The 21,233-nt window shown below is 37.3% G+C and overlaps 1 protein-coding gene across 1 annotated transcript in view; it reads right to left on the bottom strand.

Annotated features, from left to right (window-relative positions):
• LOC127619842 (POU domain, class 2, transcription factor 2-like) overlaps positions 1-21,233 on the bottom strand; it is a 59,566-nt gene that overhangs the window by 13,234 nt on the left and 25,099 nt on the right. The window contains exons 2-4 of the mRNA XM_052092858.1: positions 4,306-4,371; positions 3,827-3,861; positions 899-955 (exon numbers count right to left, since the gene is read on the bottom strand). Coding sequence (XP_051948818.1) covers positions 899-955; positions 3,827-3,861; positions 4,306-4,371 — 158 coding nt within the window. The remainder of the gene's footprint in view (positions 1-898; positions 956-3,826; positions 3,862-4,305; positions 4,372-21,233) is intronic.

A 21,233-nucleotide genomic window follows, 5' to 3' on the forward strand; every position in this document is an offset into this window, starting at 1 on the left:
GTACAAAAGCAATATGCAACACACACACTTCTAAACACAAGAATACTCTTTACTACTTACATTTTCTTCTACTACAAACTTAACAGTTTACACATTTGAAAGAAACTAATAAAACACAAAAACTGTACTGTAACACAGTTTTAAATATATATTCATAAAAATACTTTTTAGCATGTTTTAATGAGCTTTTATTTACAGTATTTAATTAATAAAAATAATACACTAAAACTTTGAAAAACAATGCAATGGAAGTTTGTATATTTGAAAGGAAAATATACAAATTATGAACTATCAAGTCAATTGTGAGAGACCTGATCTGTAACAAATTAAAGGCATCATTTGTTACTGGTACAGCTAGTTTGACGCTAACATTCAAATTCTATGGATCAATGCCATCACTTCATGTCAACAACCAACTTTGCTAACTAGCACTTAGTAAAAGTACACATGAAGTATATTTTCATAAATAAACACACATACTTCCAGTCATGAACTTACTCTCAGGTTCAGGTGAAAAGCAGCAGTTATGCTCATTTATTTATGTAAATATCCAGTCCATCATGTGTAACTGAAGGTTCTGCATTACATTACTGACTGGAGCTTTCCTTCTCTCAAATGTCGATCCTTCCCCTTTACACTTTACTTCTACTTGATCAATCTCTCTTTATATACTTTTTAAATATCATAGCTCTCTCTCTCTCTCTCTCTCTCTCTCTCTCTCTCTCTCTCGCTCTCTCTCGCTCTCTCAGTGTCTTGCATCTGTATATTTTTTGTCATCTAGTTTGAAATGCAGCTCAAATGACTCATTTGCATATTGCTATCTTAACGTAGAACTAGCTGCATTTGTTTTAGTAAACAAGGACAGAATAAAATAATTCTGAAAAGCAAACAAACACACCTTTATGTTGCTGGGGGCAGGAGACAGACAGAAAGGACTTGTTTTCATTGGCAGGGCCTGATAAGAAAAAAAAAGAAAAATTGTTTCAAATAAAACAATTCTAACACTGATTAAAATGAAAACAAATTATTTAGAAATCAGCCTGATCTCATGAAAAATCTGTGACTGTGGCAAATTTCAATGGGAATCTACACGATCGTAAATTTCGAAAATCCCCTCGCGGATTTCACATTAAGTTCAAGTTTGGGGAATACTGACAGGCGAATTTGCCGCGTTGACCAATAGGAAGTTGCTTGGTTTGGCAGTGACCTCTGTGTGGGTGATGCTTCGTATACTGCTACACTGAATATTCATAGTTGACACGGATGTCATTTAAGCGGCACGTTTCTTTTTAACATCACTCACAGAGTGAAGGCCCACACCTTCTTCGCCCACGAAATTTAGCTGTGCAAAGGTAAATGTGACCGCACCTTAAACCTAACCGATTGTGTCATAAAAAGCTAATGTGAGATGAAAAACACAAAGCAATTTTGTGCTGCTTCTTTGACACTTTTGGCTCATGTGTCAACTCACATGCTCTCAGGGCCAAATTGATGCCCTACGCAGAATTCCAGGTGGACGGGGGATGTGAGCGCGTTCGTGTGATGTGAGCGCGAAGCAATCATCTGTGTTCCGCAACTGCTTTCGGGTCCTTGAATAATGTACAACGTGCGAGTAAGGTCAGCCGGTGGACTTTCCGGTGCCCTCCTAGGCTAAGATGGTGCCCCACTAGGGAGTTGGTGCCCTACGCAGACAGCGTAGTCTGCTTATAGGGAGCGGCGGTACTGCGTGCTCATAAAGTCGGCATTAAATTAAACTTCAGCCAATCTATTTTATAAATCATATTATGACCACGATGTGCATGTATGTTTATGTTGTCAGTTTGATAATAAATGCGTTGAGATTCATCGATAACCGGCTCTGACTTGAGAAGCATGCTGGAAGGGGTGCGTGTGTGTCAGCTGCAAACGTGCATTCAGATCTGCCTCCGTTCTGCTATGCAACGGCCATATTTTTCACAATCCAATCAACAACCAATGAATAAACTCAAATCCCCTCCCTACATTTGTTTCTTGTTCGATAAGCTGTTTCACTCTGAAATACGTCACAATACGGAAGTAAAGTCGGTCACAACTTCCGTTTCGTGCCGACTTTAAGGACTTGTGTATCACAAGTGCAACTGGGCTACTGCGCAACTTAATCATGCTTGTAAATTTAGTCGGTTATGTAATTCAAATGATCAAATTCACCTTACAAGTCATGCGCTACAGTAAAAGTGTTTAGATATCATAAGATAGCATTGTGCGAGGAATGGGGAAAGTGTTTATGAACTGATAATCTGCCGTTTTACATGTGATTTGTGTAAAAATGAATTATACATCGTTGTAGTTTAGTGTTTATTTCACCAGGAAATATGCGCAATACGTACGAGCAACATAAAAATCATTTAGCGAAAATGTATTTACAGTAACGTGATTCAATGAGACTAGGTTGTTAAACGTTTGACTGTCATAAGAATACCCTTTCCAAAGAATACACTGACTTTTTGATCAGACGTTTTTAGGCTTAAATCAGACACCCCGACATTTTGCAAAATACTTTTGGAGTTGGATCATTGCAGACTACAAGCCCCTGAGGCAATACTACCGACTGACTCCTTTATACTCCCTCTAACATGGTTCATAAGTAAGATGCCACTAACATTTAGCTTTTTCCAGTGTCTCCAAACATGATTTAACAAACTGTCCACAAAATATTGTTCCACTAGTGGATCGTCTAGATGGTCTTTAACAGATGGACTTTACCTTAGACATTAAGGAGGACATTTCCCTCAAAATATGCAGATTATATGTTGATCAATATGGCTTTTTTGTTTTGTTTTGTTTTTTTGCTTATTTGTTTTTGCATTTTTGTAAAGCCACCAATGTAACCTTCAATAAACTTCCAAGTAACCATCCATGAGCTTAATATCCAAGACACTGACATACTTCACAATGGCCCTTATTGATTACGCCATTTGTTAAATATATGGATATGTGATATACGGTCTCTTTTGTGTAATAATAGTTGGCTATTTTCTTGAATTATTATTTTCAAGTGTATTTCGTTTAGGCTCTTAATTGATTAACATTTCAAATCAAATCAATTACATGACAATTGCAAATAATCGCATGTATAAATATTCGCATAACTAAGAAAGCCCATCTATTTCAGATAGCTAAAATGCATTACATTATTGTGGCAGACATGTGAAGAACTGATAGGATAATGCAAAAAGTGGCTTAAGAAGGCAATGTATAGTTTATTTCCATATTATTGAACATAAGCCAATCATTGGCCGACAGTCCACAGAGATCCATTTTGTAATTGAATTTGTTCATCTGTCCCAGGTAGATTCATTATAAGGGCTTTTCTAAGAATGCGTCAATGTACACATGCGTCAGTTGGACGCTTTTGGAGCGTCTCATTTTGGTTGAGTCACGTCATAAACAAAGTGTTTTTAGGTGTCTGTGTGAAGTTAAACTCAGTTTGAAACTTCTTGAGATCCATGCATATGAAATCCAGCTGTTTTTGAACACAACAATGCATTCTCATCTTGTTCTGTCACTAATGCCAAGCAAGCCTAAATGTGGTTTATTGTCTTTACAGCTGCTCGTTCCCTATACAGCTGGAGTTTTGCTTACTGCCCCCTGCTGAAAAAAGGTGGTACTTCAAGCTTGAATTGCTCTGATGGAATATTCCTTATTCTGGTCTGGAGACATGATTAATTGCATTAATTTTTTAAATGTGTTATTTTATATATAATTAATCACACTGAGTTAACGCGCTGAATCGTCGTATTTACATCAATAACTCATATAAAACTTGTAGTGAAAGATGTTCACACACCTGTTCGCTGGCCTCAGGACTGTTCCTCTCAGAGTCTGTAAAAAACACAAACACAAACACACATGTAAGCACACATCAGTTCAGAGTAGTGCCTCAGGCTCTGGGCCTCACATCAACAAAGCGTGGTCTGGTTAGCCAGAGGCATTGCATTATTGGAATACCATGGAGCGTTTAACCTGGGTTACTGTTACTGCTGGTGTGTGTGTGTGTGCGCGCGTGTGTGTGTGTGGATCAGATTGGGGCCACGGCTGACTAAAGTGTTCTGTGAGTGTGTGATTCAGTGGAAAATGTGAGAATTGTGACAAAACAAATTCACACACACACACACAAACACTTTTATGCATGAATCATTCTGGCGGGGGCGATAAAACACGAACAATATGACTTTTTGTACTACAAATGTCATAGTATTTAGCCGTAATTACTCTTTCACTAGTGTGAGGATAAACACAAGTTCATGTTGAAATAATCATATTTACCTGTACTGTCCATTGGAAGTTCAGTACCCATCTTGTCATCCTCTATGGATTTAGACATCCTGATATCTGCAAAAACAGAGAGAAACTGTTTGAAAACTATTTTTAAAATACAATGTCTAAAAACAATGTCTAATATGTGTTTATAGTAGTCTATATGTATTTAATCAATATATTTATATATTTTTAAATTGTATAACTTAAAGACATAATGTGCAACTTAGTCTTATAACTGTATCTTACAAGATAAGAGGGTAGTTGACAAAAACGTCCATAATATGTTGTTTAACATCAATATTTTAGGTTAAAATGTATATGAATGAAGTGTATATTTTACACATATTTTACACATAGTTTCTTTTAAGCGTTTCATTTTCAATCACTTACATTTATTGCAGTTAAACAGTCTTGTAGTGTGACAAAACAGCATGTATAATAAGTACATAAGAATTAGAAAAATAGAATAGCATGTGATCTAGCCCAAAATTAATAACCATGAAAGTCCAAATAGCCTGGTATTTCCAGTAATACAGATTATTTCATTGAATTATAATTGAAATGATCATGGCAGTTTCACCTATAGCTATCTAACATGGTTTAAAATACTGGTATTGCTACATCCAACATTCACATTTATTATAATGTAAATGATAAAACATCCAAATTCCTTCCAAGTTGTAAAAAATAAACCAAAGCCCGTAATCTATGTAACAACACGTTAGTCGCAAAATTGTATAGTTTCCATCAGCAAAAGTATTCTGTGTGCGGTTTTACTTCTCTCCGTCTTCCCTTTGCCCTTTACTTTTCACTTTCATTTTGTTTTCGTCCTGTTTGTCACTCTCTTCATCCTAATACAGCACCTACGCCTCCCAGAGAGCAGCAGGGAGAGAGGGGCATGTCCCGTCCTGCACGGCATCATATAGATACACACAAACAAACGTAAACACACCACCAATAGTTGTTAATGCAGACAGGAGAGGATTTCATCCCGTGAGAATTGTGTTGCACTTCTTGGGAGGATAACAGCTTTTCTCCTCCTTACTCTGGGTGAAATTAATGACTGCACCATCTACACGGCCATTTCCAAGAATAAATAGATTTTCCTGTTCAGTTCTCTGATTTTTTAATTAGGTCATATATGACGTGGCTAGACTTGTTGAACATCTAAATCTATTATTGCAATCTAAGATTCATTTTATGAATGCAATCAAGTCAATTTGTGAAAAGGTAAGAAAATAATAAAAATACATTACAGTTTCAACAAAAGTTGAACCATTTTTATTAATGTGCCACACAATCAGTGTAAATGCAAAGTTAATAGGCATTCCTATAAACAACTATGAATCAGTATTTAATTAACATCTATATAATATAAATATGAATCACTCTAAATGAAAAATTATATTTAATTGGTAACACTTTACAATTAGGTTCAATTTGTTTATATTAGTAAATTCATTTAATTATGAAAATACAATTGTTCATTGTTAGGTCATAATGCATTAACTAATGTTAACAAACAGTATACAACTTTTCATTTGCAAAATCTATTAATATATGTTGAAATAAGCATCAACCAATATTAATAAGTGCTGTAAATGTATTATTCACTTTTAGTCCATGTTAACTAATGCAGTTAGTTATTGTGAAGTGTTATTTTATTTATATTTACAACTAACTTTGGCTTTGTATATTCTTAAAATAAACATTCTTTTTTAATAAAAAAAATTTCTCCCCTCTTCTACCCAATTTGGATTGCCTAAATACCAAGTCCTTGTGGTGTAGTGACTCGCCTCAATCCAGGTGGTGGAGGACGAATCTCAGATCCCTCTGTGTATGAGACCGTCAATCCGCGCATTTTATCATGTGGCTTGTTGAGCGCGTTACCGCGGAGACGTAGCGCGTGTGGAGGCTTCATGCTATTCTCCGCGGCATCCACGCACAACTCACCACGCGCCCCACCAAGAGCGAGAACTACATTATAGCAACCCCCCCATGTGACTCTACCCTCCCTAGCAACCGGGCCAATTTGGTTGCTTAGGAGACCTGGCTGGAATCACTCAGCATACCCTGGATTCAAACTCGCGACTCTAGGGGTGCTAGTCAGCGTCTTTACTCGCTGAGCTGCCAGTCCCCCGTAAAATAAACCATCTTAAGTAACTTAAGCCTTACATTGAACAAACTTACATAAATAAGACATTAAAAAGACAAACCTCAGCACTCACAATATTAAAGAATCACTAAACATAATATCGGAACTTTATTGCACAATAACGTTGATTTAATGTAAAGATTAGTTTCTCTCTACTATTTTTTACTAAACCTACAGTACAAAATCACAAAAAACCAATGACCAATCCACAAGAATCATGCACAGAAATCATACTAGTAATCTGATATAAAATTCTAGCCTATTTCAATAGGATACCGTATTTTGTTAAGTACGTTTTAATTAGATATCGCAGGTCGGTGTGTTTGTGACTCACCGGAATGTTTCAGAACTCTTTCTGTCCTCGGATCACTCAATGAGAACATCTCCTTCACTCGATATGCCACTATTGTGACTGTGGGTGCTGTTTTAGTGGTTCACTAATTTCACTTGCTTTAGTCATAGGAGGCAAACTCAAATTAAAGCCACTTTCCAAACGAGGCAAGCGAAACCTTCATCCTCTGCCACCCACTGCACTCGACTGAGTTACTAAATTAAGATGCATTACTCATTGATATTGAATGAGTTGAAATGAAAGAAAAGATTGATCACCTGTTTCCAGACAGTCACATTGGTGAGGCGAACTATCAATTTCAAGCGTAAGCATACTGTAAAATCACAGTCAACATGCCATCGAATTGTTTTCTTGGGTCTTTTTCATGATAGACGAAAGGCCTATGAGAGGCGAATATGACGCTTAGGTTGCAATAAAGTGTGTCTCACTTCCTTCATCTGTGTGTTTGACTAAAGACCACCCTTCACTCTTAAAAATAAAGAGTCCAATTAGATCTAAAAAAGAGGGTTTACAAAGTGATGCTAGAGCAGAACCTTTTAAAAGTTCCACAAATAATTTTTTAATCTCCAGTTCTTTAGAAAACTATCTGTACTAGTGCTTTAAAGAACCATAAACCAAAACACTGATCTGAGGAGCCTGTAATGTAAAACTAAGAAGGTTATGTTTTTAAAGATAAACCATAGTCAACAAATAAATAAAAATAATAAATAAAACAAATTAATTAATTAAAATAAAAATGTATGAATACAATATGAATAAATAAATAAAATACTAATAATGCCTAATAAGTAGGGGTTCTTATTCATCATATTATATTTTATGTTTTTTATACAGCCAATTTTTTTTATATTTATTTATTAATAATATAAGTGTTAGTGTGATCTAAGATTTAATGGGGACGTAAAATCCAGCCATTAGGCCAATAAATAGATAACATGAGAAACATGCTCAATGTTGATGTTTTAGGACTGATATTTGTCTATTATCTTAACTTTATAACCTCCAAAAGCCTTAACTTTCTAAGGTGCACTACATTGAAAATCATCTACATAACTGTGTTTTTATACAAGTTCTAAAAGAATAAGATTGAATTAAAAGTATTCATTTCAAGGAGCACTTTTCAAAGTCAACTAATGAAAGTTAGTGATTGAAAGAAACTTTATTTGGCCAGATTAATCAATATATGCCATTCATTTTCAGAAGCTTACGTGTCTCTTGAAGACTCTTAATATTTCATTCATCGATCAAATATTCAGCATTTGCATATTACTTATTAAAATATGCTATAGAGATCAGTTTTTGTAATGACTGATCTTGTGATTTCTAGTACAAAATAAACATGACTAATTTACCGAAACCTTAACTATTCCCATTGCACACTGTAATATCTTCATTGGAAATATCACTAAAGAGTGTGAAAAACGTGAAGGTTTTGTCACATGGCATCTATTGTGTGTCACTATTACCCACAAACCTCTTTGCTGTGTGTGAGTCATTCTTGTGTCATCCCCATTTCCTGTTTAAACTTGTGGTCTTTCATGCACTTATATCACGGAATGAGAGAGAGAGAGAGAGAGAGAGAGAGTGAGAGTGAGAGAGAGAGAGAGAGTGAGAGAGAGTGAGAGAGTGAGAGAGAGAGAGAGAGAGAGAGAGAGAGAGAGAGAGAATGACGCGAGTGAGAAATATTCTTGGAAAAACTCAATCAATCAGCACCAGTTGCATCTTTTTAAAGGCTGAACTGAGGGAAACAAGTACAAGTCAATTCATGTTCTTTAACCGAGAGCCTTGGAATACCCTTGTTTTTAATAATTCTGTAACATGCAACTGATAACAAAATGAACATAAAAAGTAGGGATGGGCGGACCGATACTAGAGTATTGATACTTCAGATACCGATGTGGTATCAAGAATATCGATCCTCACATAAAAATATTGATTATGACGTTTTTTTTTTTTTTACTAGTGATCTTATTATTTAGATAACATGAATATTCTCATATGCTTCGAAGTGGAAAAAAGAATTATATGAGCGAATTGTTGCATGGCATAGTTGAATGGAATTGTTGCATGGCAACTGAACTATTTTTCCTTCCGCTCATCTTGATGCGCAGAAATGCTAAAATACACCAGCAGTCAGACAGCGCTCACACTTTCAGTCACAGTGCTCGTTCAACGAGAGAGCAGTGCTTTCATGAGGTAATGACAGATAAACAGCATCTGGAGTGATTCACACCAAGTAATGTCAAACCTAGACATGACATGTATTATACAGGGCTTGTGTGACCATTTTTACAGGTTTATTTAAATTCAGAGGTGTTAAAACATTGATAATGATCTTTAAACCTCGTTAATAAATGATACCCTTATGAAAACTTACCATGGATTTACTGTAGTAATATTGTATTAACCATGACTAGTAACAATGACTGTATTAACCATGTTTTTTTTTTTTGGCAATAACCAAGGTTTTGATACTACTGCATTACTGTAGTATTCATATTGTAACTTGGTTTTAGTAATAGTAACCATATAATAATATCTATGGTTAATTTTGTGGTTTGATATGTTGTTTATACTTATTATAAACAACATACGGCCTATAATTATATACAAATTTTAAGTAATAATTTAAGTTACAAATTTTATCCAAAGATAAATTTATTAGAGGTATCGGTATTGGTATCGGCCTAAAAATACTTGGTATCGGATCTAAAAGAAAATAAGTGGTATCGCCCATCCCTACTAAAAAGTAACCCAGCCCCAGTTAGCTCAGCAAGTATTGACACTGACTACCACCCCAGGAGTCGCGAGTTTGGGTGCGCTGAGTGACTCCAGCCAGGTCTCCTAAGCAACCAAATTAGCCCGGTTGCTAGGGAGGGTAGAGTCACATGGGGTAACCTCCTCATGGTCGCTTAAATGTGTGGTTCTTGGTCTTGGTGGGGCGCGTGGTGAGTTGTGAGTGGATGCCTCGAAGAATAGTGTGGGCCTCCACACACGCTATGTCTCCGCGGAAACACGCTCAACAAGCCACGTGATAAGATGCGCGTATTGACGGTCTCAGACGCGGAGGCAACTGAGATTCGTCATCCACCACCCGGATTGAGGCGAGTCATTACGCCACCGCGAGGACTTAGAGCACATTGGGAATTGGGCATTCCAAATTGGGGAGAAAAGGGGAGAAATAAACGAAAAACTGGATTACAGTGAGGCACTTACAATGGAAGTAAATGGGGGCCAATCCAATAACGTTGAAATACTAACTGTTTTAAAAGCTTAGCCACAAGACATAAACAATATGCATGTTAACATGATTTTAGTGTGATAAAATCACTTTCTAACCTTTTCTGTGTAAAGTTATAGCCAATTTTACAACTTCGTTGCAATTTATTGAAAAATAAATTTAATAAATGTAATTAAATTATTAGCTTTATATTTATTCCTTTTAAACCCTGCAAACATGTGCCCTATTCACTTCCATTGTGCCTCAATGTTCCTTCAATTTCTTATTTTTAATTTTTTTGCTGTCAATCGAGCTTAACTTGTATTGAACATGGAATATTCCTTTCATTTTCATATTAATATAATGTTATGAATATGAAATTATTAATTCACATTTTACTTATTATATTTGTTTTATGCAAGTTATTTTTAAAGAAACAAATGGTATAATGATGCACATTTTTCATGAAATAACCTGAATAATGTAGGGGGGAAATGTGTGTGCGTGTGTGTGTGTGTGTGTGTGTGTGTGTGTGTATGTGTGTGCACCTCAAATAAATGTAGTTTTCTAAGGGTTATTATGAAGGAAGAACTGAGTAGTTTTAAGTAATTATTACATAAAATGTTCTGTTTTTTTATTGTGAAGGTGTGGGACTGTGAAAAGCAACTAAAACCTGAACAGAGTAAACGCTTAGGTTGTGATTTCTACATTTTTGCTGCAGATAATAGAGCAAAGCTTTACAAGTGGGGTTGTTTTTTTCATCATTTCTTTTTTCATGCACTAGCGCAAATGCAGACACAGCAGAATAACAGTTACACGGCCCTGATTATAACAAAGTTTACACTAGTACTGTATATTCTCACATAAACATTTAAATACACAGCACATTCACACTGATTTTCAAACACATTACCTCAAATATATCTCATCTACTCTAATACTGTATGTAACACACACACACACACACACACACACACACACACACACACACACACACACACACACAGATATTCAAGTCTCTTGCATATGTCAAGAGAGTTGCTCCTGACATTTAATTACTTTTGCCCCTAGTCCAGTTGGTTTTGATGTCCTCTCATTAGCAGAGTCTGTTAGTGAAGGCGCAACTAATTACTGTAACCTTGAGGCCCCCTCTCGAGAGATCATTAGAGAGAAGGAAAGAGACAGAGAAAAACACTGACTTACCTGGAATTCAGACATTTCACCATTGCCGCCATTTTATAAATAAACCACAGCCTTCCGTCTGCTGTCTGAGCCTCTCAGGTTTATCATTGTACAGGAAAGATGTCAGTCCATCACACAGTGCCCTATCAAGCTGACCAATCCCTGTTCATGCAAATTACAGAGCAAATATTCATATCATTTGAATATTCATGTCTAAACTTGTTAGAAGGCTGCTGACCCAAACTTCTGGCCTGACAAAAGTGCTCTTATCTAAAATTAAAATGACATGAAAGAGAGAATGAGGATGAATGAGAGAGTGGCGTTAAAAGAGGCGGCAGTTCATACAGTCACTCTCTCCTAATTTCCCTCACACCCACATTTTTTTCTCCACCCCCAAACACTGTCTTTCACCCCTTTACTTCCTCTGACATCCTTTGAACGCGGGTACAAGAGAGAGCAAACACAAAAATGGAAAGTGTTATTGAAGAGAAACATTGACAAGGTAAAATAGGCATGCTGTTTTTATTGTGGGTTGGTTTGAAGTGGGTTTTTGTTTTCAATATTTTAAAAGAGGAAGAGTGGCTCTAGAATGAATGAGAAAGATATAGGTAGAGAAAGGGAGATAGTCATAGCTCTAGACAGCAAAAAAAAAGTGCTGGGGTGGCTGGAAAGTGCTCATCACTTGAATGAAAAACAAGTCGCCTATATTTCACTCTCGTTCTTCCCTCTCTTCACACGCCTCTCTTTTCCACTTCTCATTCTCAAAGCGCTGAAATGACCTCGTCTGCAAGCCAGCGAAAATGAAACTGCAATGGCGGAACTCAACCACAAGAGGGAAGCAACGCCTTTAATGTCGTTCATCTTTACGCTGCACGAGCTGCTTACAATGATCGAACGATCGTTTTTTCTTATTTCTTTACAACTTTTACCTTTTCTGGTCATGTTTATTTGACGTTTTACACGTTACGGGTTTGAGTAAGAAAACAGGCTTTACTTTGAGTTATTTGAAGTCAAATTGAGACCCGAAATAAACCCGCCTCAAGCTGTAAGAGCGCCTTCATCCAGCAGATCTAACGAGTGTTTTCTTCCGTTTTTCTACCCTTGACTATTTAAAATTATTATCTGTCAGATTGATTTTAAATATTTTTTTATCCTCTGCTTAATGATTTTTTTTAAAGGAAAGTCAGTCTTATATCAATGTAAATAAAATGTAAGAGAGGCCAAAAATATTAGCATCGTGCAGCACCAGCAGTGTTGTGTAAGTTACTCTAAATAAAAGTAATTAATTACTAATTACATCTTCTACAGTATAATTAGATTACTGTACGAATTACTCTGTCTGAAAAGTAATTGTATTACTAATTACTTTCTAAAACGCTTGTCAACCTTGACCAGATGAAAAATACAAGGATAGACATGAAATTGTTCTTTTAATTATTTCAAATAAATCATATAAAATCAAATCAATTATTCATGAACTGGCCAAAGAATTTAAAGGGGCAGCGTTAAATTAGAAAACATATATTTTAACATTAGACATTACATTTAGATTTTAAAGTCACTATTGTTTTATATAGAATTGTTCTAAAGTCTATACAGTATTTAACTCAATTATATCAGATGTAACTGTAATTCAATTACTGAATAATTAAGAGTAATCCCTTACTTTAATTTTTTTCAATGAAATTATAGTAATTCATTACTTAGAATGCATTACATCTAATACTTAGCACCAGTAATGGACATAAACTATTTTAGCAATTACAAATTAAAAAAAAAAACAAACATGAATTTGCATAATGGCACAATTTCCAGCTTGATGTTGTTCTTGTTTGATTTATTTTCTAAGGAAAACTTAGTACTGCTCCAAATTTTAGAAGCTAGACAAGTTCTGCTAACGTTCTGAAAAGAAAACGTTGGCTTTTTATTGTTTTGTGATATACTGTACCAATGATTTCACCATAAAATATCCTTGCTATACAACTATCAATCACTTGCATTCATATTAAAATATACAGCACACATGTTCTTGCTTAAACACAAATGCACACACACTTATTCACCCACAGGACAGTGGATGCATCCTCTGGTCTAAACCTTTTACCCCACCACTCATAATGTATCTGTCTTCTGAATAAGTGTGTGTGGGTAACGTTCAGGGTCACGGTCAGGGATTTAGCAAGTTTTTGGGCCTCCTTTTATGTACCCCCAACCACCTCAATAACGCCTGTCAGGGCCATGACAGACGGCACTTGGGTGGGTGTGTGTGTATGTCCATTTAAGAGACTGAAAGAGGGATGCTGGGTGGCGTGTGTTAGGGTCAAGGTTCACTCCGCTGCACACCCTTTCTCGTCCCCCTCCCCCTGGTCTTGCCCCCCTTGACCTTTGGGGAGGTCAGTGAGGGGGTACGTCTGCCTCGGAGAAACAGAAGGTGGTGTCTCTCTCAGGGACAGCTCAATAAATAACGGTGACTGGTCGCAGTGCTTGAATTAGTTTTGATGTAATTAGTTGATGGTGTAATTGAGAGAGGCTGCCAAAAATATGAGTTGTTTATATAAGAGGTCGGATAAAGAGGTCGGATAAAGAGGTCAAAAAGTAATTATATTAAAGTTATATTCTGTAAACAATTGAAATCAATTGTTGATTACCATAGAAAAACTTTAGAGCTTCTAAAAACAAACAAAACTCATGTAGAGAAATACACTGCCCCCGTAGCCTTACATTGCTAGTGCATAACTGCAACCATATGCATAAATGTTTTTCTTCTGTTTTCTTCTGTTTTTTGTTCATTCAAACTGAGTGACAATATTTAAAAAAAAACTGTGGTAATCGACAGCATGCTACAGATGTTGTGGATAAATCTTAACGTGTATCTAATCCATCATATTCCTTTTACCCAGACTAATGTAACACCAAAACAACAAATCAAAAGATAAACGTAGGGCTCTGAGGATGCAGTACAAACACACACACCTTCCCATACTTTAAGCACAACATGACTCCCCATCCCCTCAAGGAGAGATGCGGAGGCAGGTTAGGGTGTTAAATCTTATCGGCTGTTGACCTTATTTAAAGACAATGGAGCAGAACAATGGAGGGGTACGGGTTTAAAATTAGACCTCTTTTTCTGTGTGTTTCTCACAAATAGAAATATAAAGTTGCAACATGTTCTGGTCAGGATTTGAATTCAGCACCCTGAAGAATCCCATCAGATCTTTGCACAGTAGGTTTTTAACAATACATATTGTTGCATCATAATGGCGTATATGTGCACACAACAGTTGTCTGTTAATCATATAATTGCATAAATCTGCCATTACAAAGGAGCTAATTTAGCAAAAATGTCACTAGTTAAAAAAATTATTGTAATGCATCTACGAAACTTTACGCAAAAGCCACACAAACTCTAGGCCTTTGGTGTTTGGTATATTTCTCTCTCGCTCGCTCTCTGTATAGCATTCAGCAGTGCTGGTCAGCTGCGGTCATGACATCACTGGACAGCGCAGCTCTCCAATAGGACACCTAGCCACGTTGCCAGGCAACAGCAGTGAAAGACCTGCATGTGTGTGTGTGTGTGTGTGTGTGAGAGAGCGTATATGTGATAATCAAACTAAAACCAGAATTTTCTATGCTAAGTCAAAAGTTACATTTGTATGGTTTTGACAAACAATGATTTCACTCCCTAAAACAAGAATATACTGCAATTTAAGTCTGCAACTTTGGAAATGAAGTATTAGTGGATTTTGTTAAACAATTTGTTAATATATTGATTTAGTGTGTTGCTAAATTGTTAAATAATATATTAATATATTAGATTTACCAATGAGCTTTTAATCAATCAAATAACATTTATAATTTTTTTAAAGTTGTTTGTTTCCAATATGCATGCAAAAAGTTAATATATACGTAGGTGGTTATCCATCTCATCATGTGAATCCTTTGCTGGGGTGTATCTGTATTAGTGTGTCTTTTGTATGGTGCAGGGGTTGTATTATCTTTGCCTTTAGCTGTGGTCATGTGTGTGTTTCCAGCTAGGAGCTTGAGTGTGTTTTTCACACTGTGGAGTGGATTTACGTAAATATATTTGGTGCGAGTGTGTGTAAGCCTCTCTCTCGTGGTGGGTATTTCATATTTGTATTTGTGTGTGCACGTGAGCACTTCTCAGTTAGTATTTTGTATTAGTGTGTATGTGTATGTGTATGCGCCTCTGCGCCTGCCGTCTCAGGAGTGTATATTATCTCCGATACAGTACCTCTTTCGCGCACCACATATTTCTGGGCCGATCGATAACTCTGACTCCCTACAAGACAATAATCGCTCCTCTCTCCCCCCTCCCCTGTATGGCTACCATTATTACCACACTCCCCAGGGGAACGCACAAAACAGGGGAGGCCAACACTTCCACCCTTACTCCATGCCTCTGTCTGTCCACCCCAACCCTCTGTCCTTCTATTATTTCACCCCGACAGGAGGTTTCAGGGATGGAGGGATGGATGGAGAACAAGTGGACTGCGATGAGTGCCAGAAACCATATTAGTGAAAGATATGAGTAAACGCAGGAAATAAGAGAAGATGAGGGAGAAACAAAGAGAAGATGAAAAGTGAGGAAGAGGAGGGAAACGAGTGAGGGTGCATTGTGATTGTACAATAAAAACAAAGGGAAGGCAATGAAGATTTACACAGCTGTCTCCTAATAAAGAGCAGATCTGAAGAAGGGAGGGAGGGGGCTCAGATGGATAGAGAGAAAGAGTATCTACCTCTTCAAAACGCAGCCTATAATTACGAATGCTTTCTGTCAACCCCTCCAAAGTACGAAAAAGAAATGTAATATTTAGCCAGTTTTACATTTATACCAATACAAACACACAGCAAGTTCAATGACCACTGGAGCCGAGCCAATCCAATGTGTCCATGAATCCCATCTGCGGGCTGAAGTGTCTGTCCATGACAGAATCTACTAAGCAACTAAACAGCATGATGTATGTGTTATGGGGGACGGTAGATTGCTTGGTGTATAGGTTTATCGATTGCACTGGGCTTAAATTGGCTCTCAATTAAAGAGAACACTTATTTGACCTCTTCCTCCCCGCCTGCTTGTCTTTCTTCCTCACCTAGATTTTCCCTCTCTATCTCTCTATCTTGCTTTCACCCTTTCTTTCCTTTTTTTTGACTCTATCGTCCGTAAGTGTACAACCTCAAACCTGTTTCGTCTCGGCATCCACCGGTTTGAACCTGGTGCCCCATCCCTCTCCATCCCTTCTTAATTTCGCTGTATCCTGAAGAATCTTTCACCTGCTATCAATCCGGTTAAAACTGCAGTAATGAATTAAGTTAATTTATTCAAACAGTATTAATAATATAACTAGACACAACACCTCGGCTTGTAGTAGACAGGAAGAAGTCTGCGAAAAAGGCGAGGAACGAGAGAGAAAAGGTGGTGTACATAGTAGTAGTTGGAGGGCTAAAAAGGTGGAGGGAGAGGAGAAGGGAGGGTTAGGAAATTGGTCTGGCTAGCGGAACAGCTTTTCACCCCTCTATCCCCCCTCCACCACCCCCTCCCCTTCTTTCCCCCATTCTGCTTTGTATTCTGTGGAGATGACAGGGAGAAAGCTTTATTGCTCCGAGTTGGTATCGATCGGGGCCCCTCTCGGGGGGTGCTCAGACCCGCTCACATTGGAGGCACTTTTGCAATGCCAGCTACCTCCCCCCTTTTCTCATTTCTTCTTTTTGTTTAGCTTTCTCTCAAACACATATACACTCTCTTTCTGTTGTTTTTTGTCGTTTATACACCCAGGGATTTAAATCTGCAGCATTTGTTTAACTTAGAACTAAGGCGGCTTGTGTTGTATTTACCCAACCACTTCTAACTCAAGTGCGGCAGGGAGTCAAATCAACAGTGGCCCTCACATATCAAACACGGACGAGTACACACAAACTTAGAAATATTCCCTTGTCCTCAACCTAATTTCTTCATTTCACTCTCCCTTTTGTTGTCTCGTGCAATCATTCGCTGTCGCTGAGCAGAAAAAGCGCTCTTGAAAAGACACAACAAAAGAAAGGGAAATTAACTGATATGAACCTATATTTTTGCAAGTTGATTTTTACAGCAAATTATTTGTTCATAAACACATTCTTTTTGCCCGGTTCCACACACAATGCTATCCTATGACATCAAAGCACTTTTACTTCAATGTATGTCTTGTAGACCGATACATGTTATCATTTGCTTTACATAACCAACAACATTTACAGGCATGTTCAAGTGTGATCAAATTGTGTGGTAGAAAAACAGATAGAGAAGCAAAGGACCAGGATGTGAGCTCTGAAGAGCACACAAGTTGACATGTTAGCTGAAAGTGTCATAGAAGCACCACAAAATGAAGTAGTTGCTTCAGCAATTGTGTTTTTTTTATCTCACATTGGCTTTTTATGAAACTATCGATTAGGTTTAGGTTTAATATTTAGGTTTAGAAAGAAGGTCGTGTTGATTTAAAACTCAGTTTCACCTTATCTGTTTAGGAGAACATTTAACTTGCTCTTAGCGCCACTCAGTAGACATTTTACCTTGGGATTGCTGTGATATACGTACAGAACTACATAATGTAATTTTGCAAAAATGTCACCACTGTCAACAAACTTTTTATGAGATTAGGCTGAATGTAACACCTACTATGTTTAAAAACATTAGGATGGAAGTATGGAGGTAGATGGACAGACAATTCCCCTGAATAATGGAGGGAGGGAGAACAAGAGGGATAGTTGAATGGATGAAGGCCCCCTCTACCCTCGGCTACTGCCCTTGGGCAAGATTTTTCACCCATGGCTCCCTGGGGTGCGTTCAAACTCTTCTTTCTTTCTGTGTTTTCCGCTGTCCATTTTGGCCACAGCACCTGCGCTAATTCCAAGCACTTTCACGGCTTCTACTTGGTTATTTAACCAAACTCCATTTTGAATTGTCAGTGTTGCTTGCAAACATAAAGCTCATGGCCGCCTTCATTCTCTGAGGCTGTCCTAAGCTCTGCCTGTTCAAAAAAGGCGGCCACTCTCCTGTCTAATTTTACCTCGCCCTCTCCATCAGCCTACCTTTCCACTGCCTCAGTGCCACTTATGTTCACTCACCAAATGACACATACAAACACCCAACCCCCCTCCCTCCAACGCCCCATATCCCCCCATCCTCTCTTTGTTGCTACGTTGTTGGCTATATGGTCGTCTAGTATGGCAATTTTGCCAAAATGACAGTGTGTGTGTGTGTATTTCAAGGGGAAATGGCAAGGTATGTGTTTTTGTCTTCAAGGCATTGAAAGGGAGAGTGTGTGCATCCCGCTTTGCCTCAATCCGGGTGACGAATCTCATTTGCCTCCACGTCTAAGATTGTCAATCCGCGCATCTTACCACGTGGCTTGTTGAGCGCGTTACCGCGGAGACGTAGCGCGTATGGAGTCTTCAGTCTATTCTCCACGGCATCAACGCACAATTGAACCTACCCTAGCAACCGGGCCAATTGGTCGCTTAGGAAGACTGACTAGACACTCAGCATGCAAAAAATATGGACTACTTTGCGAAGTCAACTTTTGAGTTTGATTTGTAGTGTGTTAGGAAACTGTTGTGTTTTTGCTTTCTGCCAAGAGGAGGCAGAATTGAAATATATCTTATTGCCTTATTGCCCCAATCCTAAATTCATGTAAAAAATTTATCAAAACGAATGTCATTGACATAATATTATTTAAAAGACATCATTAAAATTAGCAAAATGCTCTTTGTCCTATACTAAAATTATTACCAAGCAACAAGTCATTTAAAAAAGTCAGATAAATGATGTTACTATTTGATTGGCTCATTTATTAGTGTGTCTCCTTATTAATAATATATAAATAATATAAATATAGTATAAATTTCATAAAAACTACAGCAACAGCACACCAGTATGGATATGTTTGCATGGTGGGTATTTTGATAGCATCTTTATACACTTTGCTGTACAAATACTTTGTTATCATTTATAAAAGAAGACTAAGTGAGCATATTTCAGACATGTCTTTGCCTGCACATGTATACGTGTGTGTTTATGTGTGCTGTCTCTTGATTGCTGGTCATGCTGGGTGCCAGGCCAGTAAGGTACCGGGTGAGTGGCACATCACCAGCTGAGAGAAAGAGTGAAAGAGAGAGAGACATAAAGAGGAAGAGACCTGAGAGGCTTTGGAGAGTGCCGGTCCCCCGGCCTACCGCCATTTCACACTGGTGACCAACACAAATTGGATCAGGCCGTGTTCTCATTGCACCAGCAAAAAATAAGACGCACAAAATGGCTGAATCTCCAGTACCGCAATACTGGATGCTGGACCACTGACTAATGGATACAGAAAAACTAATATCACACAGTAAACAATATTAGGGACATAATGTAGTAAAGACTGAATAAATGAATGAAACATAGAAATCATAAAGACCTACTGTACCACAATGTTTTTAAAGACAACATAAAATGCATTTATCTTCAATAATGTGAATATAGTCAAGTGAAACAGAATGTTTAATGGAAAATAATGATGAGCGGGACTTAATTGTATCCGTTGAGATTTTGGACTTTTCTGTCATCATCTTGAAAAAATTGGTGGAGCTGAATTAGATCAGGGAGTGACCATGTCACACTATGATATCATTGGTTAATATTACCATTCCCCACACAGGCCAAGTCATATAATTGCAGAGGTGGAGAAAGGGTGTTACATTTTAATGATAGATTATGAAAACAAACTCTTTTTTTCATTAGAATAACATGCACTGATGCACCGTGCACAATAAGACTAGGGGCATTTATTCCTTCATTTTAAAGAAAGTATTAATATTGATTTAATGTTGTCTATAACAAATGAATGCTATTATAAGTGTAGCATAAACGTCTTTTATAAACCTGCCATAGAAATAGATTTTCCTACATTGTTAATGATGCTCAGAGGCCTAAAGATGATTCTTCAACTTGAACAAATGAATCGAAATGCACAACAGTTAATGAGAGTACTTCAGACTTTAATTCTTCTCAATACATCTGCTCTGACTGAGCGGACAGACATTCAAACCATCTCATGATTCTGTCTGCATCATTTTCAAAGCTATGACCTTGAACAAAAAAACCTTGGTATGTAGATAAGTTCTTCGACTCCAAATGCTGGACTGTATCTGGCAAGGAACCGGGAATGTCCTTGCCTTTTCACTGACCTGTGATGTTTGTCATCATTAACGTTTCAATAAGTAGTAAATGAGTATGTCTGCAACTACCAATGCATGAAGATGCTACAAAAAACATTAAATCAACATGGTTAAATTGGTTTTGTATTGCGGTTGCAAGGCTACACAATTGTCTACGAAAGAGCTGTTAGGCCAAGGTCAATGCTACATTCAAAATACTGAACATTTTCTTTTACTGTATAAATAATAATAATAATAATAATAATAAAATGTTATTTTCTTTAGCGCCTTTAAAAGTTGCATCTCAAAGCACTTTACAAGAGAAAAATAAAAATACATTGAAATACAAAAAAGAAAACATGCAATCAGAATACAATAATAATCACGTAATAATCAAAGAAAAGCAACCCTAAAAAAGTGAGTATTAAGAGAAGATTTTAAAATATTAAAAGATTCAGCATGTCTAACCTCAGAGGGAAGAGAGTTCCACAGTTTTGGAGCAAATGAAGAGAAGGCCCTGTCACCCATAAAACATAGACGAGTAGGAGGAACAGTTAAAAACCAGATTCGGAGGAGCGGAGATCACGCATTGGAGTGTAAGGGGTTAAAAGTTCAGACAAGTATCGAGGGGCCAAGCCTTGTAGGTAAGCATGAGAATTTTAAAATCTACATGAAACTTGACAGGGTGCCAGTGCAAGGACTCCAAGATAGGAGTGATGTGATCACTTGTCCTGGTCCTAGTCAAGATTCTAGCAGCAGAGTTTTGCACATACTGCAACTTATTTAAGGTAGATATAGAGGCCCCAACAAGTAAAGCATTGCAATAATCAATAAGA

This window comes from Xyrauchen texanus, chromosome 26 (genome assembly GCF_025860055.1).
Source record: "Xyrauchen texanus isolate HMW12.3.18 chromosome 26, RBS_HiC_50CHRs, whole genome shotgun sequence".
Taxonomy (NCBI): domain Eukaryota; kingdom Metazoa; phylum Chordata; class Actinopteri; order Cypriniformes; family Catostomidae; genus Xyrauchen; species Xyrauchen texanus.